General features: G+C 59.4%; 1 protein-coding gene and 1 non-coding gene across 2 annotated transcripts in view; one reads left to right on the forward strand and one right to left on the reverse strand.

The window, feature by feature from the left end:
* ELL (elongation factor for RNA polymerase II) overlaps nucleotides 1-25282 on the forward strand; it is an 82345-nt gene extending 57063 nt beyond the window's left edge. The window contains exons 3-12 of the mRNA XM_065917402.1: nucleotides 147-268; nucleotides 556-719; nucleotides 2632-2906; nucleotides 6673-6797; nucleotides 12955-13051; nucleotides 14201-14687; nucleotides 18464-18530; nucleotides 18800-18971; nucleotides 20046-20090; nucleotides 20748-25282. Coding sequence (XP_065773474.1) covers nucleotides 147-268; nucleotides 556-719; nucleotides 2632-2906; nucleotides 6673-6797; nucleotides 12955-13051; nucleotides 14201-14687; nucleotides 18464-18530; nucleotides 18800-18971; nucleotides 20046-20090; nucleotides 20748-20864 — 1671 coding nt within the window. The 3' untranslated portion in view covers nucleotides 20865-25282. The remainder of the gene's footprint in view (nucleotides 1-146; nucleotides 269-555; nucleotides 720-2631; nucleotides 2907-6672; nucleotides 6798-12954; nucleotides 13052-14200; nucleotides 14688-18463; nucleotides 18531-18799; nucleotides 18972-20045; nucleotides 20091-20747) is intronic.
* Nucleotides 11174-11280, reverse strand: LOC136156692 (U6 spliceosomal RNA). Its single transcript, XR_010661180.1, has one exon. It is a non-coding gene; the product is annotated as a U6 spliceosomal RNA (small nuclear RNA).
* Nucleotides 25283-26135: the final 853 nt, after the last annotated feature.

Genomic DNA, 26135 nt, shown 5'->3' on the forward strand with positions numbered 1-26135 from the left:
GACCCACCAGCAGCCTGGCCGTGGTGACAGGCTGGTCTCTCAGATAGGGAGACAGAGGGGATGTCCTCACACGTTGCCAGGGACGGGCCAGGACCACGTGCTGGCCCTGCCTGTGGGCCCCCCAGTGACAGCCCTTCTCCATGCAGCACATCTCCATCCCCCAACCGGACTGCCCCGCGGAGGCGCGGACGTTCTCCTTCTACCTCTCCAACATCGGCCGTGACAGCCCGCAGGGCAGCTTCGACTGCATCCAGCAGTACGTCTCCAGGTGAGCCCTGCCCGCCGCGCCCGGCTCTCCTCCTCGGGTGCGCTGTCCCGGCGCTTAGTGCGTCCAGGGTCCCGTGTGGGTCCTGGCGTGCCCCCTCGTGCCCGGGAACCTGGGTTCCCTTGCTTCTTTCAGGGCAAGGTGTGCCTTGCAGAAACCCCGTTGGCCAAGTCAGCACCAGGCCCCCTTTCCTAGGCGGGAGTGTCAGAGGCGGGGGCGGTGTCGGCCCCGAGGCCGCCTCTCCGGTCGTCCGAGGAGTTCACCTCACCTTCTGGCCTCTTGTCTTGCAGCCGTGGGGATGTCCACCTGGACTGCCTGGGCAGCATCCAGGACAAAATCACAGTGTGCGCCACGGATGACTCCTACCAGAAGGCGCGGCAGAGCCTGGCGCAGGCCGAGGAGGAGACGCGGAGCCGAGGGGCCATCGTCATCAAGCCCGGAGGCCGCTACCTGGGTGAGGATCGGGGGCCAGGGCCTTGTGGAGGTCTTGTGCCTGCTGGGCAGCTGCCAGGAGAGCTGGAGAGCCTCAGGGCCCGTTGGGAGCAGGAACAGGAGTGATGGGCTGACAGAGGCCGGGGCAGTGGGGTCAGTGTTGCGTCAGCAGGTCCTTCTTGGGTGGTGTCCGCTGCATTCTGAATCCAGCATGGACTAGAGGGCCTGAGAGTTCCTGGAATTCTGAACTCCAGGGCCCCGTCCCCAGGCTGTTGCCTCAGGTGCGTCTGCCTCTCCGTGCGTGAAGCCAGAGCTGCAGCCTGTCCTTCAGTGGCCACCCTTGCCCTCACCGGCCCCGATGTCTCCTTCCCGTGGCTGCCCTGGCCAGGGCACAGTGCAGACGGCACGATGCGCTCTGCGGCGGGCAGCCTGCTGCTGTGCTGGGGCCAGCGAGGGACCACGGGGTGGAGACCTGGGAGGAAGCGCGTTGATCCCTGCTTCTAGGACCTCCCACCCCCTCAGCATCTGCTTGGAGACAGTTTCAGTGACAGTGAGACACTGACCACATTGGAAGTGCAGAGAGAAGTCCTGTTCATTTAGAAAGCTCCTTCGTGCTGCCTCAGTCTTCCCACCTCTGGACGTAGACAGAGTTAAAGAGGCCAGTGAGTTCATGGTCAGGCAAGAAAGGCCAGAGAGGCATGGAGCAAAGGAGAACCTTGCTGGCTTTTGGAGGTTTTTCTTCTTTAAGGAAAAACTGGTCTTTCACGTTGCTCCAAAGATCACGCAGTCTCCCTTGCCTAGCGGTGGCGTTGGCGCCGAGTGAAACCGCAGATGGTGCTGGTCCTCCTGTCAGCACAGGGCCCTGGTGGGCGTGGCAGTGTGGCCAGGGAGCCTGGGCTGTCAGCCGCCCAGGGGGTGCCCCCCAGAATCCCAAGGGCTGCAGCTGCCTGCTCCTGCCTTAAGATGCAAATATGGACATTTGTACCCATTTCAGTAAGTTTTGGGTGGGTCTTTCAGTCAGAATTTGTCTTACTGTTCCATTTAGGATACAGTGACGGCTTTTGCGTTGGTTTGTGTTCTCTGGCCTCAGAAGCCACGGGCGTGCAGTCCTGGCTGTGTCCAGCCTCTTCCCCCATGTCATCAGGGTTCTCTGGGGATGAAGTCTGACCCTGCAGGTTCTAAAAGCACTCCTTCTTGTGTTCATTCAACAAGTCAGAGTTAAGGGATACATGCCAAAGACAGTTGTCGTGAAGAGGTTTGTGGCCCAAGGGTTTAAGACCTGCACTGACTTCGCTCAGAGATCCTCCTTTTTGCGGTGGCAGGGGCGTTGTCCAAGGTGGAGTGAGCGACTTTGGATGGAAGCCCCCTCCCTCGAGAGCACTCCGGGGGCTCCATGGAGGACCCCCTTGCATGTCTCTTGTTTCCATCAGGAGGGTGGGGGAGAGGCCTGCGGCCCCCGGGGCTCCGAGCACAGGCAGGTCTGCCCAAGTGACCTGATGCTTTTATTTTCTCCTTTGTCATAAAAGAGAATGGCGGGACCCAGGGGACCAGCATAGAGCTGTGAACTGCAGGCTCTGGGGTACTCCTCCTGGCCGTTCTGGGACTCCTTTTTAAGCATCAGCCACCTTTCCCATGGGGGCCAGGGTTTGGGTGAAGTTAGATAATAAAGCTGTCAGCCCACTTCTAAGACTGGGGACCCCGCACGTGCCCGTCGATCTGCTTGTGGTCAGCAGGTGGCGCACTCACTGGGCAGGTGGGGCTGCACGAGGCTTAAGGCGCCTTCCTCCTGGGCTCGGTGAGAGCTCGGGGCTGTAGGCTGTGGGCCATCCATGGGTGTCTCTGCTCGCTCAGGAGCGTGCCGTCCGCTCCAGACAGGGGCACACGGCGACCACCCCTCAGCCCCTCCCATCCCTGACACCTGGCTCTTACTGTAGGCAAGAAGGTTCAGTTTCGGAAACCGGCCCCAGGGGCAGTGGATGCTGTGCCCTCCCGGAAGCGGGCAACCCCTATCAACCCGGCCAGCGCCATCAAGAAGTGCAGCGCTGGCAGCACTGGCGGGGGCAGCGGCGTGTCTCAGCGGCCCTTCCGGGACCGCGTGCTGCACCTGCTGGCGCTGAGACCCTACCGGAAGGCCGAGCTGCTGCTGCGGCTGCAGAAGGACGGCCTGGCGCAGGCGGACAAGGACGCGCTGGATGGCCTCCTCCAGCAGGTGTGTGCTGCCCGGGGCGGGGCACGGGGCGCTGTTTACTGTCGAGGGCTCGTCTCCTCACAGCTGTAGGCTCGCAGGCAGTGGGCGTAGCATGGGGGACCCGAGACTTCAGCTGCACAAGGTGTTTGGATTTGAATGAAGCCTGGGGAATGCGCAAGCCCAAATTAGCAAGAACTCAGGCTTCATATCAGGTGGGCCTCCTTGTGGCTTTTCAGTTGTGGCTGTAGGCAAGGGGCTTCATGTCTGGAACCTCAGGCTTCTGTCTGAGGCTGGGGTGTGACTGGAGCACCTTGCTTTGGGGTCAGGAGCTAATCAGGCAGGAACGTGGGGCCAGCAGGCAGAGCCTGCTGTTAAAACGGCCAGGGCTTTGCAGCAACAGCGGCGGTCCCAGAGCCTTCCTGGCACTGTGCCCTGGGGGAGCCAGCTCACGGACTCCTGAGAGGGTGAGTGGCTCGCCCCGATCCACCGCCTTAGCTGGGCTCTGTGGATGCCGCTCCACTGTGGAGTGGCAGCAGGCCACCTCAGAGCACTGCTGCTGCCAGGATGGCACAGCCAGCGGCAGTCACGCTAGTGTTCTCGGAGGAGCTGAAGCCCTGCCTCGGATACTCTGGGCTCCTGGGTGCTGCCTCCTGCGGTCGGAAGTTGGCGCCATGACCATCCGGAGCTGTGTCTGGGGAATTGCCGAGAATTCCTGAGAATTTCCGATTGACCGAGTTCTCCTGTGGGCGCCCTGCTGCCCCTCTGCCCCTCCCTGAATGCAGTCCGAGACTGGGGTGACCACACACAGCTTTGGTAGAACGTCGGCATGGCTCTCGTCCCCCCATGCTCGAACTGGCATCCCTGTGTCATCATCGCCCCCCAGTGAGTTCAGGGCACGGGGCAGGGGTGAGGAGGGAAAAGGGGCTGCGGTGATCAGCCGCTGCACTCTGAGCACGAGTGCTGACCTGGGGCAGGTGCCTCCCCTCCTCTTCACCGTGGAGACGCCCCTGGGGCCTGAGGGCTGAGGTGCTCCCCAGAGCCTTGTTCCCGTCGGGGGCTCCTCCGTGTACTCACTGGGGCCTCTGTGCAGACTTGGCCTCCTGAGCCGCCGCCCCCCTCGCGCAGGTTGTGCTGGCAGCTTCTCCTGGCCAGCTCGGGAGTCGGCCTGGGGCCTAGAGAAGACAGATACAGTACTCTGTAGTCCAGCAGATTTCTCTGGGGCTTGCTAGAGCATCCAGAAAGCTCTGGAACCAGGAAGGACATTTCCCAGGGTGCTCATTTCCTTGGAAAGTCGCATGTGTTGCCTCATTCTTGGGAAATTGGGGGAAGCACACGGGAGGCCCTTTTCCTGGGCTGGGGGCCGCCCAGAGCTGCCTTCTGCAGCACAGGGTGGCTAAGGCACGGCTCAGGGAACGGGGCAGGGTCGTTAGCCGTGAGCTGAAACTGACGGCAGGAGTGACTACCATGCCTGCCCGGCCGGCGCCTGGAGCGCGGACCGCCGTCCAGCCCTCGGCCCCTGGGGTAGCGTTCTGAAAGACGGCCTTGCTCCTGCTCTCCAGTCTCGTTCTGTTCGGGGCCAGAGTGAAAAAGCAGCACATGCAGAATATGAGCCGTGGCTGACCCAGCATTTGACTGCACCTGAGATTTACCACTGAGTGACCCTTAGCCATGACAGGGGCACCAGGCTTAGTGCTCTGGAGAGAGAGGGCGCTGGCGGTGCTGACCTGGGTCTGCCTGGGGCACCTGCTTCGTTTTTAACCGCTAGGGTGTTCTCGTCGCTCCTGGGACCAGAGAGGCATCGTGCTAAGTGCCAGCTTCCCCAATCAACTTGGGTTTGGCAGCTCCCCAAGGCGGCCAGGCGATGTCTTGCGCTAGAGCATCCTCTGGGTGCCCACTCTGATCTTTCCCATTCTCTGATTTCCTGTCCCATCTGCCTTGAGCTGCTGTGTTTGCTACCGGACTTGTTCTCCCCACCAATTGTGGGAGGGGGCACTGGGACCCCACCAGCGTGGGGATAGGAAGGTATGGGGGCTGCACCTCACTATGGATGTTCATTTCCCAGGCCCACCCCCCACCCAGTGACCAGGGACTCTGATGAGCAGCACTGACAAAGCAGCGCTGTGCAAAGACGCCCCCTCCTCTACTTTTGTGAAAACATCCAAAGAGAAGATTTGAGGCAGTCCACCTTCCTGGTGGGAGTGTGGATGGGTGGGTGGCTCTTCTGGAGAGCATTTTAGCAAAGCGTCTCAGAAGCCATAAAAATGTCCAGAGCCTCTGACCCACTAATCCCACTTCTGGGAAGCTGGCCGAAAAAAAACCGTCACCAGCATGGAAAAACCTGCGCAAGTGACATCTGTTTATGCTCCAGAGAAGCTGGAAACAGAGTCCGCGTCCAACAAAGGAGAAGGGATTGAGTGAATCACAGTGCAGCCTCGTGGTGGAATATTACTCAGCCATTAAAAAATGCTCTTTGTGGAAACCGCCATGACGTGGAGAATAAATTCACAGTCTCAGTTGTAGTGAAAAACAGCAGCTGCCGTGCCAATCACACAGCTCCGCACGCGCTCCGGAGACCGTGGTGCCTGACGAGACGCTCAGGAGAGTGCCCTCTGCGGGCCAGGGGCCTGAATTCCATCAAGCACATTAAGGCACATGTTCTAAATGCATCTTTGCACAGCCTTGAAGACGAACTCAGCTTGTGTTAACCAAAAGCAGCAGGGCTGGCTGGTGGCAGGGAAGGTGGGCTCAGCTTGGGCCCTGAAGGCACCTATCCCCCAGCTCCCCCAGCTCGGTCAACTCTGCCACAGGAGCTGTGAGTTTGAGAGTGTGTATCTTAGTCCATAGGCTGCTGTCATAGAACACCATGGCCTGGGTGGGTTAGACGTCACACAGCTTTGGAGACTTGGAGGCCCAGGATCAGGGCTCTGGGAGATTGGGTGTCTGGTGAGGGCCTGTGTTCTGCCTTCTCATGCTCATCCCGGGGAGAGGGGCGAGGAAACTCTGGGTACTCTTTTATAAAGACACTTGGGCTTCTCTGGTGGATCAGTGGTAAAGAATCTGCCTGCCAGTCCAGAAGACACGGATTCAATCCCTGATCCAGGAAGATCCCACATACTACAGAGCAGCTAAGCCCATGCGCCATTACTCTTGAGCCTGCACTCTAGTGCCTGGAAACCACGACTGCCGAGCCCATGCACCACAACTGCTAAAGCCCAAGAGCCCTGAGTTTGTGCTCTGTAACAGAACCACCACGATGAGAAACCCGCACAGTGCAGCTGGGGAGTAGCCCCTGACCTGCCGCATCTGGAGAAGGCTCACAGCAGCAGAGACCGGCACAGCCCTTCCCCCAAAAAGACACTCCCTCATGGGGGCTGCACCCTCGTGACCTCATCACCTCCCAGAGGCCTCACCTCCTAATCCATCGCCTTAGGTTAGCAGGTGGTAAGATTGAACATGGATTTGTGGAGGACAAAAATGGTTCCATCCATAGCAGTTGGATGGGCTGCTGATGGAGTCTTGGGAGTGTAGATGGCAGCGCCCCCTTGTGGAGCCAGCCTGGCCTCCAGCAGCATCTGGGCCTGCTGCTCTGACCCTTCTGCACCCCAAGGGCCATTGTCCTGGACTGCGGAGGAGTTGAGGGGCCAAGTGTTGGCTTGGGGCAGAGGTGTGCTGTCCTCTTTCCCCTTTAATGTCTGTCTCCGCCTCTCCCCACACCACCCCCCAAAATGCTTTCATGATCATCTCTCTCTAGGGCTATACACGAGGTGAGCCTGGCTCTATCTTGCAGGTGGCCAACGTGAATGCCAAGGATGGCACGTGCACGCTGAAGGACTGTGTGTACAAGGATGTGCAGAAGGACTGGCCCGGCTACTCAGAGGGAGACCAGCAGTTGCTGAAGCGGATGCTCATCCGGTAACACTGCCGCCCCATCCATGAGTGGGTCCCCGTCCGCCGGGCTTGGGCCACATCCCATCTCCAGGAGGCTGGGGCGGTCTCCTGTGGCGCCAGAGCCCACAGGGCCCACAGGCAGCATGGAGGGGTCTGGAGAGACTGCCTGGGTAGCCCACCGTGGCCTCCTGTAGGGAAAAGGCAGCCTTGCTGAGTGGGGTGGAGGGCACGAGTGTCTGTGTTGAACATGAGAACTTCGGGACAGAAGTCCCCAAAGCGGCCATTCCTGCTGGCCCTCCTTCCCCTCCTACCAAGCTCCTTCTGAAATCTGTACATCCCCACAGGCTACTGCTGCAGGCTGCCTCTTTCTTAAAAAGAAAGTCTCAAGGACTGGAAGCAGAGAGAAACAAAGCAAAGCAAACCTCCCCACAGACACTATTAAGCAGCATTAATTAAACGCATCCCCTCTCGGGTTAATGGGGACCGGAAGTCAGGAGTAGCCAAGGTGGCTCTGGGGAGAAGTGGTTAAGTCGGCCCTTGTCTAAGGCAAGCAGTTAATGATTTCCTTCTCAATTGATGCTGGAGAGCCCGGCTGTGAAGCGCCCTTCAGGGCAGCCTGAGATGCTAATTAGTCCTTAAGTGGTTTCTCAGGGACTTGGAGCAATTTATGAAGGTTTTTTTTAAGTTGTTTAAAGCAGTAACTGCATCTGGAAATCAGAGCCAAGTTGGGGCCACTCTAGGTGAACCAGGAGTTCCTCCTTGGCCCTGCAGGGTGCTCATCTGCTGTTCCGGGGTCACTCTTCTGGCTCCCTAGCAGTCTCTAGGTGCTCAGGGAGGCTGAGCGGGATGGTTTCAGCAGACAACGCTCCCCCTCCCCTCTCTGGCCGTCGTCTGCTGCCCGGACGAGCACGTCTCAGATAGACACTGTCACCTCCTACAGGTGGTTGCGTCAGCGGTAAAGGATCTGCTTGCTATGCGGGAGACACAGGTTCAGTCCCTGGGTTGGGAAGATCCCCTGGAGGGGGGCATGGCAATCCGGTCCAGTATCCTTGCCTGGAGACTCTAATGGACTCTAGTGGCAGGCTATAGGGCATGGGGTTGCAAAGAGTCGGACACGACCGAAGCAATAGAGCATGCATGCACGCCTGGCAGTAGTGTTGAAGTAGTAAGTTACACCCATCTCAGTGCTTTGAGGTGCCAAGGGGCACATGGGGGTGGGGCGCCTTGCGGCTGCTCCCACCCTTCCTTCCTTCAGAACCTCTCACTCGGCACCCGCTGATCTCAGGCTCCCAGGCCTTGCCCTCCCAGAGCTCTCCAGGAGGGGCATGGCCAGGAGCAAGCAATCTGTGGGCAGTCTGGCCCTGGGTGGGTGTGGGCCCTCAGAAACTGGGCTGAATATTGAGGGGTATCAGGTGGGAGGCTCCTCAGGCGCCTGACTCCCGGAGCTCAGGGCAACGCCAAGCTCTCCTTTCCTCCGTCTTGTTTGCTCTGGGCCGTCTTGGCACTCTCCTCTTGGGCTACGTGGGCCAGCTGGGGGGGTGGCCTGGCCCGATGCCTCTCCAGAAGCTGACAGCATCTGCTGCTCTTGGGAGCTTGACCTGATTGGTGGACAGAGGTCAGGGTCAGTATCACTGATACCCACAAGCCGGCGCTGCTCTGCACAGCTTTGTTTTTTTTCATGTTTAGGTTGCTCCCTCCCTGAAGAAAGCCCTCATTGCAACCACTCTTCATGCATGCATGGATCTCATGGCAAGGAGGAGAAACGAGGTCTTAGGGTGTTACCCCGGGGGCTGCGGCCCTCCTTGTCCTACAGCTTCTTCTAAGCTTGCACCTGAGTTGGGTGCGCTTGTGCTCCCAGGGTCTGCCTGGGCCCCCGTGGCTCTGCTCTGGCAGACAGGCACTCGGGCCTCGTGTTGCAGAGGCTTCTCCTGTTGCGGAGCGCCGACTCAGGGTGTGCACACGTCACTAGTTGCAGCACGGGCTCCGTGGTTGTGGCACGTGGACTTAAGGGCTCCTCGGCACGTGACATCTTCCCGGACCAGGGATCACACCTGTGTCCCCTGCATTGGCAGGTGGGTTCTTAACCACTGGACCACCAGGGACGCCCTCGGCTGTTCATTTGGATGCTCCCTCCGTGCTTTCAGTCCCCATGAGTAGCTGCTCAGGCCTGGCCTGGCCCAGGCAGAGTCTGGGTGTCCCAGTGCAGGATGAGGCCTTGAAATCAGTCCCCTGACTGCCCCGTCCTGGCCTCCCTCCCCCAGGGCGTAGCCTAGACAGCCCAAGCCTCTGTCCGTCTCACGGGCGGTGCACTTCCCTGTAGTTGGTGAGCCTCTTGGCCAAGTACTCGGCCTTCTGTGCCCTTCACGTCCAGCCACAAGCTCCCTCTGGTTGTCTCATGGCCTTGTATCACTTTCAAGGGACCAGGGCTTCCACGGGGAGCTGCCTCCCTCCCTCGCAGATCCTCCTGTTTCCGGGTCTGTGATTCTGCCCTGATGCTGAAGGGACCCAGCTCTTGGAGTATCTCTCCAGGGAGAAGGCTTTGGGACATCCGTCTTCCACAGCTCCGCACCTGGGTGGCCAGCACACTGTCGGCAGTTGGCCACATCTAGCCTTCTAGATTGAAAGGAACTTTCCCTCCACATTGAAGGTCTGGCCGAGGAAGCCTCGTCAGTTCCCTCCCTGGCCTGTGTGTGTCCACGCGGTCACAGGACAGTCCAGAGGGTGCTCTGGGCCAGGGCGCCGGTGGCCCTGGCAATCTGAATGCTCGCCTCATGCCCTTCCTCCTCCGTGCGGCCGTGAGAGGGTCAGCGTCCCCCCGCGGGCTTCCTCTGAGTCTGCCCTCGGGGGCCATGCCCCTACACCATTCACCATTGTCCTCCTGGTTTATTTCTTCTACTTTGGGGACATTTCTTCAGCTTCTCCCATGTCTCTCTTTTTGCCATCATTTCTAGCTCCCAAGGTGCAACCAGCACCTCCATCTAGTTCCAAACCATTTACCCTCCAAAAACCCAACAACCTGAATTAGCAGTCACTCCCCATCCCCCTGCCCCCAGCCCCTGGCAACCGCTAATCTGCTTCCTGCCTGTTCTGGAGGCGTCTTATCAATGGGATTATGTGCTCTGTGGCCTTTGGGTCTGGCTTCTTTCACTCAGTATTATGTTTTCAAGGTTTCTCCACACTGTAGCCTGTAGCAGAGCTTCGTTCTTTTCTGTGGCCAGGGTCTTGGTTCGTTTCTATAGTCTGTTGTGTGTGAGTTTTTGCCTATTCATTTTTCTGTCAGTGAACATGTGGACTGTTGCCACCTTTTCGGGATTGTGTACAGTGATGCTGTGAGCATTTGTGTACGAGGACACAAATATAACTGACACAGATTCTCAGTTTTCTCAAATATGTCCTGAGGAGTGTAATTGCTGGGCCGTATGGCAGTCCTGGGTTTAACTTTCTGAAGAACTGCCCAACTCTTTTTCTCAGTGGCTGCCGCATTTTATGTTCCCACCCACAGTGCCCAACTCCAGTTTTTCCACAGCCTCACCAACACTGGTTATATTTTCTTTCTTTCTTTCTTTTTTTTTTTTTTTTAATTCTAGCCGGTGTGAAGTGGTATTTTATAGTGGTGTCGATTTGAGTTTCCCTGGATGAGCAATGAATGATGTTGAGCATCTATGCGTGCGGTTATCGACTTGTTTGTATATTTTCTTTGGAGAGGTGTGTATTTCAGATCTTTGTCTTTCTGAGGCTATTAAGGCTGGTGTGTTTCTGGTGGATTTAACATTTTCATCCTCTTAGAGTCTCTCTTTACTTTCTTTTTTTTTACTTGGTAAAAGAATTTTATTATGTGGCTTAGGTGGGCCTTTGCATTCTACTAACAGAAAAGCATTTTCCCACATCTTAGTCAACCTAACAAACGATGTATCTGTGGTTTTATCTACACGGCTGCAGTATTACCCTATTGAAGAAAACCTTCCTTTCATTTGTACTTTGGTGCAATTATACAGTAGATACCTCTTTCTCCAGAAAATAAAAATATTCTTGATCTAAGCTTGAAGTGGAAAAAGACATTAACACCAAGTTTCTCATACCACTTGGTAAAAGATTGTAACAGAAATCCAAACAGTATACTGGTTAACATGCAAAGATGACATGTGCCACTGTTGTAGGCCGTCAGAATTCCGCAGGAATGCTTCCGCATATGGGTTTATTTTTCTGGGGTTTTCACATATGATAGGTGGAATTGTACCATAATGAAGAATAGTCACCTTTTGCTCAAGAGACTCAAATATTAGATTCTAACACAGGAAACATCTCTTGCGGTCACAGTAATGTACAAATGGATAGGGGAAAAAATTGCCTTAGGAAAAATTTCACCACGGACCAAACACCTGAAATGTTTTTATCACAGCAAGAATATAGAACGCTTCGTGAATTTGCGTGTCATCCTTGCGCAGGGGCCATGCTAATCTTCTCTGTTTCATTTCAGTTTTAGTATGTGTGCTGCCGAAGCGAGCACACCTTTCTTTATCACAATTAATTTCTTTGTGGCTGTACTGGGTCTTCGTTGCTTGCGGGCTCCTCTCTAGTTGCAGTTCTCAGGCTCCTCGTTGCGGTGGCCTCTCCTGCTGTGGAGCACGGGCTCTGGGCTCGGGCTTCGGTCACCGTGGCCTGCGGGCTCAGTGGTTGTGGCACAGGGGCTTGGTTGCTCTCTGTCCTTTCAAATGCATCGTCTTGTCTGCTTCAGGGCCTGACATCTGTAACCTGGAAGCCGGGGTGCCGCCTCCACAGAACTCCGCTGTTGGCAGCTCAGTTTCCCTGGCAGCCCTGAGGCATCCTTGGGTCCCTCCACAGGCCCCTCTGTCTCCTTTCCTCTGGAGGCCGTGTTTCTGTCCATCCTGTGTGGCCCGAGCAGCCTCCTGGCCCCCTGGGGAAGGCCTGGGCTCCTTTACTCCCGAACATGCTGAGGGTTCCCTTTGCAGCTGCCCCCCAGCAGGCCAGGCCCCAGAGCAGCGCTGTTGGGGTACAGCCTGGTGGGCCCCTGCGCTGAGGTCTCCGAGGCGCACACTGCGGGCCTGAGGCCCCTGCAGCCCAGGACTCCTCCAGGACAGTCACCACTCATGCTTCTGCTTTCCGTGTGAAGTAGCATTGCTGTCTTTTTTCCCCTTTCTCTTCTATGCCTTTTAGTGGGGACTTGAGAGAGAATGGACGTGAACACCTGATTCTCTGTCTCTGACTGGAAGTTCTGGGTCTTCCACAGGGCTGGACAGTAGACTTGCCCCACCCACTCTCGGAACCTTCCTTTGGGCTCTCCTTGCATTTCAGGCTGCTGTGGGCGGGCGGCCTCCGGAGCCTGGAATGCAGCTGAGGGCCAGGGAGGTGCTCTGCTGGTCACTGGTCGGAGCAGCAGACGTGGCCCTGGGTCCCAGCTCAGCTTCATGGAGGGCGTGGGGGGCCAGCCGGGTGCCTGGCCTCCCCTCAGACTCTCAGCCTCTAGGAGTTCAAGAAGCCAACCTCACCCAGCCTGGGTGACTGTCAGGGCCTCTGTTTTTCTGTCAAGCCTTGGGGCATTTCTTCTCTCATCCCTGGCTGCACTGTTGAGCTCAGATTCCAGTGGTCTGCTGGCTGCCCCTGCCATCCCCTGAGGGTCTGGGGCCTGGGCTCCCAGGAAGATGGGAGCTGAATCTGGGGGGGTGGGGATCCTCCCACCTAAGAGCAGGGCATCTCAGCCCTCTTTTGCATTCTGTTTCTGCAGTGAGCGTTGTTATTGGGATGATAGTTGTTTATAAAAGTAAGGACCAAATAAAATGTTTTTTTAAAAAGGGCCAATACCGAATGTCTGTAGCTCCCGTGGGGACACAGTTTTGCACAGGGGGTCCTCGGTCTCCGTGAGCATGAAGGTCGAGACGAGTGTCTGGGCACAGAGCACCCAGTGTGACCGGCCTTCTGATGTGTGGCTGAGGCCATGGCCACAGAGCAGGTGTGAATGCACCCAGGACAGGTGTACTCTAGACTGCTTTCTGCCTGCCAGGCGGGCCCGTCGCACCTAGCCCTGCCCTGGTTCAGCGGGGAGTCAGGCCCTCCCTAGGACGCTGGGTGCAAGTGGGACAGCATGGGGTCAGTGCAGAGGTGGGTGGGCCTGGGTGCGCCTCGCAGGGAGGGTCTTTCAACCTGCCTTGCTTCTCCTCTGCAGGAAACTGTGCCAGCCACAGAGCACAGGCAGCCTCCCTGGGGACCCTGCTGCCAACAGTCCTCCGGGCGAGCACGGGAGCTCAGCCTCGCCCCCTCAGGTAGGAGTGGCTGGCGGGGAGGGTGGGTGGGCTTCAGCAGAGGCAGTGGGCCTGACCTTGCTTCTCGGGGAATCTGTTGGGCCTCTGACTCAGGGCTGGTGAGTTTTCTTGAATGCGTAAGCAGCTGGCTGGGGGCTGGGGGTCCCAGGCCTGGAACCTGGATAGGTTCCTTGGGTTACCTGTCAGGGTAGTGTGGCTGAGGGCGCGCGAGCTGGTAGCCACTGAGCCTTGCACTTTCTCTGTACACTGGAGGCCTCTGACTCCCAGGGCTGTTGTGAAAATCACTGTGTCCCCCAGCGGGACCTGCCGTGTCAGTAGCCAGGGAGGGCCTTGCTATCGGGGGCTTGATCTTCAGCAGTGGGGTCCCTCACTGTTGTTGGAGCTGTTTGGTGAAAGCTGTCTCCTCCCCTCACGTGCTGTGACCAGTGAGTGCCATGTCTCTGTCCCCTGCTTGGCCAGCCCCTCTCTTTCCCCCTCTGCTTCCCCCTGGAGGCATCCGGCCTAGGTCCTGAAGCCTCCCAGGGCACCCTGTGGCTGGGGCGTGGAGGGCAGGGCCTTGTTTCACTCTGGTCCACTCTGCCGCACCCTGGGCCTGGGCCGTCAGGTGTAATCCCGGCTCCATTCTTCTGCTCTGGCCTTCCTTCCGGACCTCAGTCTTCTCCTTTGTGAATGGGGATGAGGCCTGCACCATGTAACAGGGGTGCCATGGGGATTCCAGGGCCCTGGGGAGGACAGTCCTGGCCTGCGGGGCCTGGCCAGTGTCACTCAGACTGGGCTCGTTGCTCTTCCTGTCATCGGGGGAGATGCCGAGCACAGTCGCGTTTTAGACCAGTTCCCGGGGAGGCCCTTGTGGGCTGAAGCGGGTGCAGTAATGGCGCAGCCGCCCTTCCTCTGCCCCGCTGGCCCGTGGCCCTGCCGGGTCCCTGGGCAGGCAGGCCCCAGGAGCTCCGGGCCTCCCAGGCCTGCTGTGGCGTCCGCGCGCCCCCTTGTGGCCGGAGTGGCCCTGCCTGCAGGCACTGGTCCCCTCAGGGCCTGTGGTGGGGGTGCAGATCAGCTCAAGTTTGGCCTCTTGCTGCCCAGCCTCTCCCTGGGGCACACAGTGACTCCAGGCACAGGCTCCCTTCTGGAATTCTCTCCTTTCCTTCACAGAAAAGGCCGCAGCCTCCTGATTTCATTGACCCTCTGGCCAACAAGAAACCCAGGATATCGCACTTCACCCAGAGAGCTCAGCCCACAGTCAACGGGAAGTTGAGCACAACCCTCGGCCGTGAAGGCCTGCTGCCCACCCCGGGCCTGCTGGCTGGCACGGACGCCCACCTGCCCCTGAGACTGGAGCCGCCACGAACCCACGACCCCTTGGCCGACGTCAGCAACGACCTGGGCCACAGTGGCCGAGACTGTGAGCGTGGGGAGGTGGCCGCCCCAGCCCCTACCGAGCGCCTCAGCATGCCCCTGCTGACGGACTGTGCCCAGCCCAGCAGGCCCCACGGCGGCTCCTTGCACGGCAAATCCAAGAAGAAATCCAAGAAGCACAAAGACAGGGAGAGGCCCGCAGAGGACAGGCCCCGGGACCAGCCGCTCGGCCCAGTGCCGGGCTCCCTTGGAGCCCCTCCAGTTGCCCCACCAGTCGCCCCGGGTAGGTGCCAAGAGGTCGAGGGGCAGAGGGCTCTGCAGAAGGGGGGTCACTGGGAGCCTGAGCGCTGGCCCTGTGCCCATGCACCCTCACGCCACAGGACGCCGGGGCCGCCTCCTGAGTCCCCCTGGGGCCCGCCCTGCACTCTGAGGCCCCGTGTCCTCGCGCTGGTTCATGTGACTGCCCTGGAGGTGCTCTCCTCGAAGCCTCCTGCAGTCAGGGTGTGCCAGGCCAGCCCTGGGGACCAGGGGCACGGAGCCTGATGGAGCTGAGGCTCACAGGAAGGGATACTTCACAGGGAGAGGAACAATTCCAGGGCCCAGTTCTGGCTGCAGGGAGATCCCAGACACAGAGAGCACTCAACAGGGGTCTGGGGCTCAGGGATGGCTGCGGGGGGCAGGACTTGGTAGAGAGGGGGTCTCTGGATCATTGTGGACCTGCTGTGACCTGCTGAGCAAACATTTTGAGTCTGCAGAGAGAGGGTCTGAAAGGCGGGTCCAGGAGGAGGCAGGAGACTGTCTACTGAAAGCGGGCGGTAAGAGCCAGAACAAGGTCCCTCACTTGCAGCCTGTAGGGAAGCTGGCGGTTGAGAGCCCCTCAGCGGGATGCGGGATGTGAGGCTGCCGGGACTGTGTGCTGACCAGGGCTTGGGGCACTGCGGAGGCTCATAGGGACGGAGTCCTCACCCCCAGAGCCTCCCTACTCCCAGTTACAGCCCCAGGCATCTGAGCTGAGCACCCCTTGTGGCTACTGTCAACCCCAAAATAACTCTGGAGACTGCAAATAGGGAAACGATTTCTTTAGGGTCTTAAGAATTACCATTTGGGAGATACAGGTTCAGGTGACCATGAGCGTTGGTTCTCAGGAAGAGCAAGAGTTGGGTTTATGGAGAGACCAAAAGCCTTGAGTTTGTTAAAGGTTTCTGGTGAGAACGGTTTAACTCTGACGCAAGTCAGACAAGTCAGAAAATATTTGTTTTAGGTGAGGGGTCCAGTAAGTTGACAGTATCACGCGTGGTTTGAGGGTGGGGGTCTAATAAGTAGATCAGCTGTCACGAGTTCCTGGCAGATGACTTCATGGGGTCAAAAGGTCAGATTCCATGCAGGCTGAGCCCTGCACAAGTCACACTTCCTTAATGGCTTCTCGATTCCATTTTTAGAGAGCTCTCTGAGCAATACTGACTCCATTGTGATTTTCCTCTCACATAATTTAACCTAATCAGCATGTCACAGCAACAGAGGCGCAGCCTTCCGGGCCCATGTGGGCCCGTTTGACCTGCTGCAGCTTTCAGATTATTTCCTCAGGAGGATCCCCAGCAGGGGGCATTCCTGCATCGCGGGTGGAGCCCCTGCTCCTGGAGGCTTTGGAATTTGTCCCTCAGCTGTCCTTCAGAAAGGCCATGCCAGCTCCTCCCTCTGCAGCTGGAGACCGGGGCTCGCTGGGTCTGTCTGATGAAGAGACCTTGCAGCTCCGTCAGTTCTCTGGGACCCCTAGACCCTGCTGCATGCTAGGCTTCTCAGAGAAGGGAGTCTGGCTTCCTGAGCACAGGCCATCTGACCCAGGTCCCGCCCAGGGACACAGACCTGAGCAGCTGGGCCCAGGGAGCTGTCTGTTCCAGGCAGCAGAAGCGAGGTTCCATATGCTGCTGGCAGGGTCTGGGGAAGTGGGACTAAGGGGCCAGGCAGCAGGCCAGGCCAGGAAGGTGCTGCCCAGACCGGCCCCACGCGCAGGGCTCAGGAGGCTCTGGCTCCTGCCCAGTGTGTGTCAGCCGCAGGCAGTGTGGCCCCAGGCCACAGTGAGGAAGGGGTTTGGGATCGGGAAAGCCAGGGAGCAGAGCCCCGAGGGGGAGGAAGGGACAAGTGAGGCGCTGGAAGTTGGGTATGGCACCAAGTGATCCACCATAACTGGCCTCTCTGGCAGCTCAGATGATGATGATCATAGGTGGGTGGGAAGCCTACCTTTCCTCTCAAGCTCCCACCACACACAGCCTCCTGCTGTGGCTCTTTCCTGGGTAGGGGTTTGTGCAGGCCAGGGCTCCCCACCCGCCTTTAACAACAGCATTGTTCCCTGAACATTTCCCCTGCCTCGCTGGAGAGGGTTCCAGGTCGGCACCCAAGTGCAGAAGCTTCCTTAGCCTTGTGTCCTGTGAGGTAGCCCACCCTTCTGCATGCTGCTGCCGGCTCCTCTGGCCCTGTGGTCCCAGCCCTGCCCTGTGATCGCCTCTGACCCTGACAGGTGTGGCAGCCTCCTCCGGTTGTGCAGACTCCTCAGCTCAACCCACCTGTGCCCCCTGTCTCCCCCACCCTGCCAAGGCCCCCGTCTTCCACCTTCTTCCCCCTGTGCTGCGGGCCCACTCCTGGGTCCTAGACCCACCCTCATGCCTGCCCCCAGCTCTCGCTCAGATTGTGGTCTCACCTCTAACCCAGGGGCGCCTTCCTGGCCAGGCCACTTGCTGGGCAGGGGCATGCTTCGGTTTATTCAGGTCGAACTCAGGCCTACTGACCCGTGTGTGGAAACGGGGGCATCCTCTTTCATTGGCACCCAGACCTGGGTCCTGCAGGGTGACCCTGTAGACGCGTCCCTGCACCCACTGCCCTGGGAGGGGGCACACGGGTGGGAAGCAGCTGGGCAGGTGCAGGGGTGGCCGGGTCACAGCTTTGCACAGCCAGTGCCGGGGCAGGAGTGGGGCCCACAGAGGGTTGCCGCAGGCTGGACTCCAGTGGTACCCTGCCAGGGTGATCTGATTCTCAGCCTCGAGGTGAAGCACCCCGGGTTGCCTGACGTGCCTGGGTGTGGGAGGTGGGAATGTAGACTAAATCTGCATGTTTGCGCCTAATGGGCTGCATCCCAGCGCGGCCACAGCCATTCCAGAGACAACATCCGGATGGGGGTGCCAGTGGACGCCATCCATTGGTGGGAATCTCCCCTTGCACTGGATGGAGTATAAAACCACACGGGGGCTCATCAGACCGCTGATCCACTGGAGGGCTGCTTTCCTCCAAGAGAGGCACCAAAATAGGCACTCAGCATATGCTGCAAAGTGATAATATCGCTTCTGTCTTGGGGTAAAAAAAAAAGTCATCTGGAAGAAGTCCCCGGGGAAAGGAGCAGACTGTAGTTTGGGTTGACTGTAGCCTGGGCAGGCCTTGGGCACTGTCTCTGGACAGTCTCGGGTCACAGTCCCAGGGCTGTCCCTCTGATCTCACAGTCCTGGGTCTGGTGGGAAGAATGGGAGGATGGGGTTGAGGGGGCGGGTGGTCAGGCCAGGGACCAGAGCCTGCAGGGCCTGCAACTCCATCCGCAGGGAGAGGAGGGGGAAAACCCTGGCAGCTATCCGGCTTTGTCCTGCAGGACCCGAGAATGGTATGCCCCCGGGACTCAACTGGCCAGGGGTCACCGGTATTCTTCGTGGCCTTTTACGTGGGGTCAGCAAAGGCTCTGGACGAGCTTCCCAGGCTTTGGCCCTGCAGTGAAGCCGTCCTTTTGGGTGCTTGCTGAGAACTGCGCCCACGATGCCATCTCTGCGCACGGCTGTGCTCTGGGGATGCACACCGTGCTGGCTCACCACCTCTCCCACTGGCAGGGGGCACGTCCAGCTCCAGGCAGCCCCCCACGGTGGCCAGACGGTGCTCGCCCTGACTCACGCCGCCTCTGCTCATTCTGGGTCCCTCTGCATGGCCTCCCCTCTGAGGCCTTCAGACAATAGGGCATCAACCTTCTGTAGATCTCATCACAGACACACCAGGTATGGATTCAGAAGGTATATTTTCTCTTTGTAGGTTTAAACGGGACCTGCAGCAGCTCAAGTGTCCCCACGTCGACCTCGGAGACGCCCGACTACTTGCTGTGAGTACTTCCCTCGCCTGCTGCTCCCCGCCTCCTGGCCCTGCAGGTTAGCAGAGGCAGCACGGACCCCATGGCTGTGTGTGTTCTCCTGTGTGTGTGCACGCACATGCGCTGACTTGACCCCATGGCTGTGTGTGTATCCCTGATGGCCCGGCTGCTCGGAGTCAGGGCTGCTTCCTGGGCGGGGCTGGCCACACGGCTGTGGACGCTTCCAGGCTCTTTGCTGCAGCCCCCTGAGCCCCTGTGGCCCCTCTCTCCCTTCTCCCCAGGAAATACGCCACCATCTCCTCCTCGGAGCAACGGCAGAGCTACAAAAACGACTTCAACGCCGAGTACAGCGAGTACCGAGACCTGCACGCCCGCATTGAGCGGATCACGCGGCGCTTCACGCAGCTCGATGCCCAGCTCCGGCAGCTCTCGCAGGGGTCTGAGGAGTATGAGGTAGCGCCCAGCCTGGTGCCTGCGTCCCGACCTGACCCCCCCTGCTCTGGGCGGGGCACTGCCCGCCCCTGCTTCCTACTCCAAGAGATTCAGGCCTGTCTGGGGAGCTCCGCCGCCTCAGCCATGAGACTGGGCAAGACCAGCGCTGTAGGTGGGAGGTGACCGTGGGCTGGGGGGCCCACCGAGCCGTGGAGACAGCCAGGAAGCCGGGGCTGGGGTGTGTGCGCCCCCCGCTGTGAGCACCTGGGGGCTCCTCTGCAGCCCACTGCTGCGTCACCGTCACCGGAGAACTCAGCGCTGCCCCCCAGCGGGGGGGTGGGGGGGTGGGGTGGGCAGGCCCTGGCCACACCCCACAGCCCGTCAGAGCTGTCACAGCCATGTGGGGGGGGCAGGGGATGCAGGGTCTCTGGGTTCCCAGCCACCTCCCCCACCTAGGGCACCTGAGCTTCCCCGGGCATCCTGAGTGGGGACTCAGCACAGGGGGCCTTGGGACACCAGCCCCCCCCTTGCGACCCCTTTCGGAGCTGGTTACCTGACGACAAGCCTCGCCCTGAGGAGCCGTCGCGCTGGGCTCAGTCTGCCTGCTGGAGGCCATGTTGATTTCCCGAGGAGATGGCTTGTGACTGGAGGCGCAGTAGGGGTTCTGAGGGTCTAGGACACGCGAGCGCCCCCCCGCCCCCGGGCACCCCCATCCTCCCACCTCCTTGCAGCCCCTGCAGGTGGTCAGGGGGCCTCTGCACTTGGCCTCGACCTGGGCACCGGCCAGCTGGGTGCGAGGGAAGGCGCCGTCCCACCTGCTCTCTGCCTCCCCACCGTGTGACCCCTACCACTGTGTGACCCCTCCCGCCGCGTGGCCTCGTGCATGTCCCCGAGTCGCCCCCTTGGCCCTGCTCCTCCCCCAGCCTGCACCCAGCCCCTCTTCTCTTCTCCCTCAGGCTATCACGCCACAGCTGCGGCCATTGTCCCCAAGCATGCAGTGACCTAGCAGGTCACAGTTAGCAAGGAGAAGGGTCACTCCGTTGGGGTATCCTGCAGATAATGCATTGTTCACTGTTTCTTTTGTTTTTCATCCAGACTACTCGTGGGCAGATCCTTCAGGAATATCGAAAAATCAAAAAGGTGAGCCTCCATCCCCTTGTGGGGGTTAGGGCGGGGTGGGATCAGGTGAGTGGCGCCGTGGTCTGGGAGAGGAGGCAGGGCAGGCCTCCCTGAGGTAGTCTCAGGTCCTCAGAGTAGCTCCTCCCCTGCTGACAGCTGGGGACCTTAAGTCTGTCCTGAGCACTCGAATGCCCCCTTCCCCTGAGCACCCCTACACGCTCTCCCACTGTTGGTGGGCACAGCCCCAGGTCCTTTGCAGCTCCCTCAAAGGTCCAGGGGAGGAAGCACAGTTCCCCACCCCGTCCTGGCCCCGTCTGAGCCCTTCACTGCTCGAGTCGGGGAGGAACTGTGGTCTCGTGGGCGCAGGCTGCCCCCACCTTGGGCTCCTGACCGTCTCCTGGGACGTGACGCCACCAGAGCAGCTCTCGTTCCTAGGCCGAGTGTGCCAGGGTGGTTCCCACCGGCCGTGCCCCAGCCCCACGTGGAAGCTGCGTGACCCACCTTCCTGCAGCCTCCCACCCTAGCCGTGACCCTGTTTCCCAGGGTGGAGCCCGGGGCAGCTCAGGGGCCCCTGCCTGGCGTGGGCGCCGGGGGCAGCCAGGCGGGGCGGCTTGGGTTGGCGCTGGGCTCTCCGCGCTGGCCCCTTGGATGAGGCTCAGCCCAGCCGCGCTCTCGCAGACCAACACCAACTACAGCCAGGAGAAGCACCGCTGCGAGTACCTGCACAGCAAGCTGGCCCACATCAAGAGGCTCATCGCCGAGTACGACCAGCGGCAGCTCCAGGCATGGCCGTAGCCCCAGGCCCCGGGGCAGGAGGTTCTGCGCGCCAGCCAGGCCGACTCACCTCACTGGCTGACTGTTCTGGATGGTGGGGGAGCTGGGGGCAAGGGGGAGCTGAAGGCAAGAAAACAGAGATTTATTTAACACAATAAACGTGAGGAAGAATACAGTCATCTGAGCCAGCGACGCCGGCTTTCAGGGGAGCCCATGCAGGCCTGGCCGCCCACAGGTCACACAAACCCAGGTAGGGTGTCCAGCTCCCCCCAGGTTCCCCACAATCTCCTGCGCAGCCCCCCTGCCTAGGACGGGCTCCCCAAGAAGCCCACCTCCTCGCCAGCCACCCCACAGGGGGCTTCAACTTTTTGTCAGAGAAAGACTCCAAGGCCGGCCTACCTGCTTGCCTTTTCTAGTTTTATACAAAGACAGGCTACTGCTGACGAGACTCAAGTCTATTTTTGTACGAAAGAAAAAGCATCTTTTTTTTACACCTGTGCCTCCCCTCCTTGGACGCCCAGGGTCTAGACGCTGCCCTGGGTCCTTTCTACAGTATTACAGATGCTCCGGAAGTCTGGCCTTGCCTCTGCGAGCTCGAGCTCTGAGGAGAGGACTGGTGGGGGGCGCCGGGGGCCCCTACCCTGCGCTGGTCTCACACACCCCCTCTCCCTGGCTCTGAGTGGGGAGGGCTCGGCCGTGCAAGCCCTGCAGCTCTATTTGGAAAACTCCAGCTGGCCCAGGAGCAGCTGCTGGGAGCCACCAGGCCCGCCTTGCTATTCCAGGCCCTCAGCTGTCGGGGGTCACCGGGAGCTTCTGTGCTTGTAGCGCGCTCTACAGCACCAGCGTCGGATTTTCTCTCGCTGTCTTCCCCATTCTCTCCGCTGCTGCTCCTCACTTGGTACTGCTGAGGCCAAGTGGTCCCCGTGTTCTGGACCTCGCTCCGCCCCTCAGCCCCACGTGTGGGTTCTGGGGTCCTTTTTGCAGAGCCCCCACGGGGTTTGCACTCAGGGAGGGGATGGGGGCCGAGGGGGCCAGGGAGCCCCCGGAGAGTGAGCTCAGAAGAGGTGCCTGATCCCCCCTCTCTGGGGGTGCTGGCCCCAGGACACCCATTTGCTGCTTAGTCACTGTGCCTAGTCTGATGTCCCTGAAAGCGTCAGGGGGCGTGTGTGTGTGTGTGTGTGTGTGTGCGTGTGTGCGCGAGCGCGTGTGTGCGCGGGGCCCCGCCAGGCCATGCTGGGGTCTAAAGCGCGCCTTCACGTGAATTCAGAGCCACGTTCAGCGAAGCCACGATGGGGGAAGGCTGTGGGACTGGTTGCAACCCCCAGCCCCGGGGTCACTGCGGGGGGCGGTGGCAGGGGTTGCTGCCAGGATCCTAGTGAGGCAGGGAGAGCGGAAATGCTCGCATAGACACGTCTATTTTTCTAAGCTGCGGGGGTGTCTCCTGATGGCTTCCCAAAGAGCAGTCATGCCTGCAGTGCCCCCACGCCCCCCAGTGGCTCCATGGGACCCCTGGGGTGCCTGGAGCGCTGAGGAAGCTGATCCTTTATGTTTCAATAGCTGTCGTTTTGTTTTTCATTTGGGATGGAGGGGGACAGGCTGAGCAGACCTGGGACTCTGAGTTCTGTGAGCAGCCATCGTGTACTCAGCCTGGACGCGCAGACTCGAGTGGTGCGGGATCACTTGAGGGGCCCCACCCCGGAGGGCCCACCTGCCCTCTGCCCTGGGGTCCAGTTCAAAGGACTCTCAGTTGAATTTCCTCCTCCTCCTCATTTTTTGTTGTTGTTGTTTATTTTCTCCTTTTAAGGAATTATGAAGCTAAGAGGAGTTCTGTGCTTGGGGCGGGGGTTGATGGACAAAAGTTCTAGCTGATTAAATATGGTCTAACTTATTGATACTGTTTTTTTTTTTTTTTTCTTTTAATATTGTACTGTGGAGAAAAACTATTTTGAGCCATGGAGTTGGTGTTTACAAGAACTTTTCACTTTTGCCAAAATGTTACAATTGAAAGACGTCTGCATCTTCAGTTTCCTAATATTTTCTTAAAAGATCTAGTGTCCTTTTTGTACACTAAACAGGTGAATGCTGATTTTTTTCAACCTACAATAAATTCACTGAACTGAATCTGTCAGCCCAAGCTGGGAGTATATGTGTCATTCCCCAGGGGTGGGGGCACTGGGGTCTGGAGGCCACCTGGCCACAGGGTGACTGGGGGGGGCATGGGCTGAGCGTAGAGAAAGCGTGGCGGGCAGCCCGCCACAGCCACTGCCCAGGAGTGAGGTTGGCGGTGGAGGGCGGACCTGAGGCAGAGGGCCCTACAGGTGCCGGAGCGGGAGACCAGCAGGCCTGCTCGCAGGTGGGAGCTGACAGGCGGGAGGCGGAGGCCTGGGGGGCCGTGGCGGCACATAAGCAGAGTGCTGCCCCTGTGGCGTGCACAGAGTGGGCTGGGCCAGGCAGGGGGACCCCAGGGCTCCCCAGGGCCAAAGCCCCCAGTAGTGGGGCCGTGTGCAGCAAAGGGAGTGCTTGATTTGGGCTAACGAGCTTTGGCTGATGGAGACGACAGTGGGTAACGGCACTGTTTGATTAGTCCTCCCCGGCCGCACACTGGGCTGGGGGTGGGGCTTCCCTTGCCCCCCCATGGGGACAGGGGTACCGAGCCTGAGGCCCAGTGGGGCCCCACAGGCTCAGGACACCAGCTGCAGAGCCATCCAGGTGAGGAGCAGGAGGCAGGGGGCAGTTCCTACCCTCCAAGGACACAGTGGAGGGGAATGTTTATTTTAGGAAGGAAAAACAAAGAATAAGACCAGGATTAAAGGGGTCCAGGGGTCAGGGACTGTGGGCCTTAGCCTTCCTGGTGGCCCTGCTGGCCAGTGGCCTTGGCCTGACTTCTGAAGCGGCCCAGGAATCTGAGGGGCGCGGGAGGGGAAGTCAGGCAGGCCCTGTGGGGCAGAGTGTACCCTGCTCCCTAGGCAGCCCCGCCACGCTGTTCTAGTGGATAAATCTCTGTCCCCACACCCCTGCCTGCTTCAGCCTCGTCTCGCCTCAGGCTCGCCTTGCCCACCGGCCTCCCCCACAGCCCTGTGGCCACGGGCAGTTCCCTGACCATCCTTCCTGAGCCCCAGACACCGAGTCCAGGTCTCCAGGGGACTTTGCGCCTTCACAATCCACAACGGCCACAGGGCTCAGGGCTCAGTCCCTGCCACTTGCTGGACAACATCTGCCAGCACCTGGGTGCACCAGCCCATCCCGTGCCCCGGGCTCCTTCCGGGCGCGGGCACCCAGCAGTGACCGCGACAGTTCTGCCCTTGCCCTTGGAAGCCTGCGGTCTGGCGGGGTGGGGGCCCCTGGTCATTCAGTGCTCACCCGCAGGCAGCACACTCACCCCGTGTCACACCCCCAGCTGGTCCCTACTGGCAGTTACTACTAGTAGTGTTAGCAGTAGCCGTAACTACTCCAACACGGCCCCCCCAGGGAGCCTGCCTGGGCCTGCTCTGCCCACACCCCTTCTGCCAGCACCTCCCACAGGCTGCCCTGTGAATGCTGAGCTTCCCCAGGGTTGGGTCTTTACACAGTCCTGTGGTGTGACTTGTGGCCTGGAGAGTTCCAGCTCCTGCAGGTTCTCCAATACCAACCAGGGGTCGGACAGTTCCGTCCCCAGGTTATGGTGCACAGGTCCCCACTTCAGACAGCAGCCTCGAGTCCTTGGCCACCCATACTTCTGAACGACCCACTGTAAATCGGGGGTTCCCTCCCACCCCCTCAGAGGTTTGCTAGAATGGCTCACAGTGCTCAAACAAGCAGTTCAACAGGAGAGCGGGATGTGGGGAATGGTACAGGGCTGCCATGACTTCTCCAGGCGTCACCCTCCCAGCATCTCCATGTTTTTGCCTGCAGCTCATTGTTTAGGAGCTTTTATAGAGTTTAAATGATTGAATAAATCACTGACCATTGATAATTTTTTTTTGTCTTCTAATTTTAGGCCACACCTCTGGGCGTGCGGGATTTTAGTTCCCTGACTAGGGATCGAACCCCAGCCCCCTGCGGTGGAAGTGCAGAGTCTTAACTACTGGGCTGTCAGGGAAGCCCCTGGCAATTAGTGATCAAACTCAATCTCCAAGCCAGAAAGTGGGACAAAACCCAAATATTTATTATACCAAATGCCCTGTCCCCAGGCCTGAGGGTCTGCCTTGGTCCCCAAACTGCCTCCCTCCCCCTTGCATCCAGCCCTTTTTCATCTGCCCGTGTCCCCAGGCCTGAGGGTCTGCCTTGGTCCCCAAACTGCCTCCCTCCCCCTTACATCCAGCCCTTTTTCATCTGCCCCTGAAACCAGTCCCCCAGGTTTTTGTCTAGGTAGCTCTTCATATCTTTCTTTGATAAGAGATGTCTTCATTATCTCAAGACACCGTCCAGCAGCCATCTCTTGCAGGCAGCCTGCCCTGCCCACCGCTGCCTCTTAGGTCCCTCTGGTTGGGAGTGCCCCCCTCACTTCTCTTTACTTATTCTTGGCTGTGCTGGGACTTCATTGTGGTGCTCGGGCTTTCTCTAGCCGTGGCGAGCCGGGGCTTCTCATTGCAGTGATTTCTCTTGTTGCAGAGCACAGGCTCTGAAGCGCAGGCTCAGTAGTTGAGGTAAAAGAGTTGCCTTGTGGCATGTAGAATCTTCCTGGACCAGAGATCCAACCCATGTCCCCTGCATTGGCAGGCAGATTCTTAACCCTTGGGCCACCAGAGAAGTCCCCCCTGTTCACTTCTGACTCCCCCACAACTGAAGCCCCTTGAGGGCAAAGTCTGGACTAGTTTGAGAGCCCCCATTCCCCAAGGCCAGGCTCTGACCATGTTTCCTGCAAACGTTCCCAACTATCCACCTTTTGGGTCAGTTCCAGGGGTGGAAACTTTCCAGCCGGAGGAGGCCGCTTGTTTTGGAAAGTTCCTGGGGGAGCCGCCCCCGCCCGCCTGCCGGGTTCCCACGCTCCTTTATCACTGGGCGCTTAGAGGGGCTCAGAGCTGTGCAGGCCTAGCTCCTCCCAGATGGCCGCCTCTGCCCGGCCGATGCTCCCTCGCTTCCCCACGGAGCAGCCTCTCCCCCTGCCCCCACCCCAGCCCTGACCTTGATAGGCTTGATAGCCCTCCTGCTACAGGTGGGGGCACCGAGAACTCACAGCCACCCCCTTTACCCCCTCTCCGGGGCGAGCCCTGTGGGAGTGGAGAGTCTGACCGTTGCTCAAGAAGGGGAAGAGGAGGGAGCCTGGGCTGGAGGAGTGTCACGCTTTGAAATCCGATTCCTCGCTTGGTCTTC

This window comes from Muntiacus reevesi, chromosome 1, assembly GCF_963930625.1.
Source record: "Muntiacus reevesi chromosome 1, mMunRee1.1, whole genome shotgun sequence".
Classification (NCBI taxonomy): domain Eukaryota; kingdom Metazoa; phylum Chordata; class Mammalia; order Artiodactyla; family Cervidae; genus Muntiacus; species Muntiacus reevesi.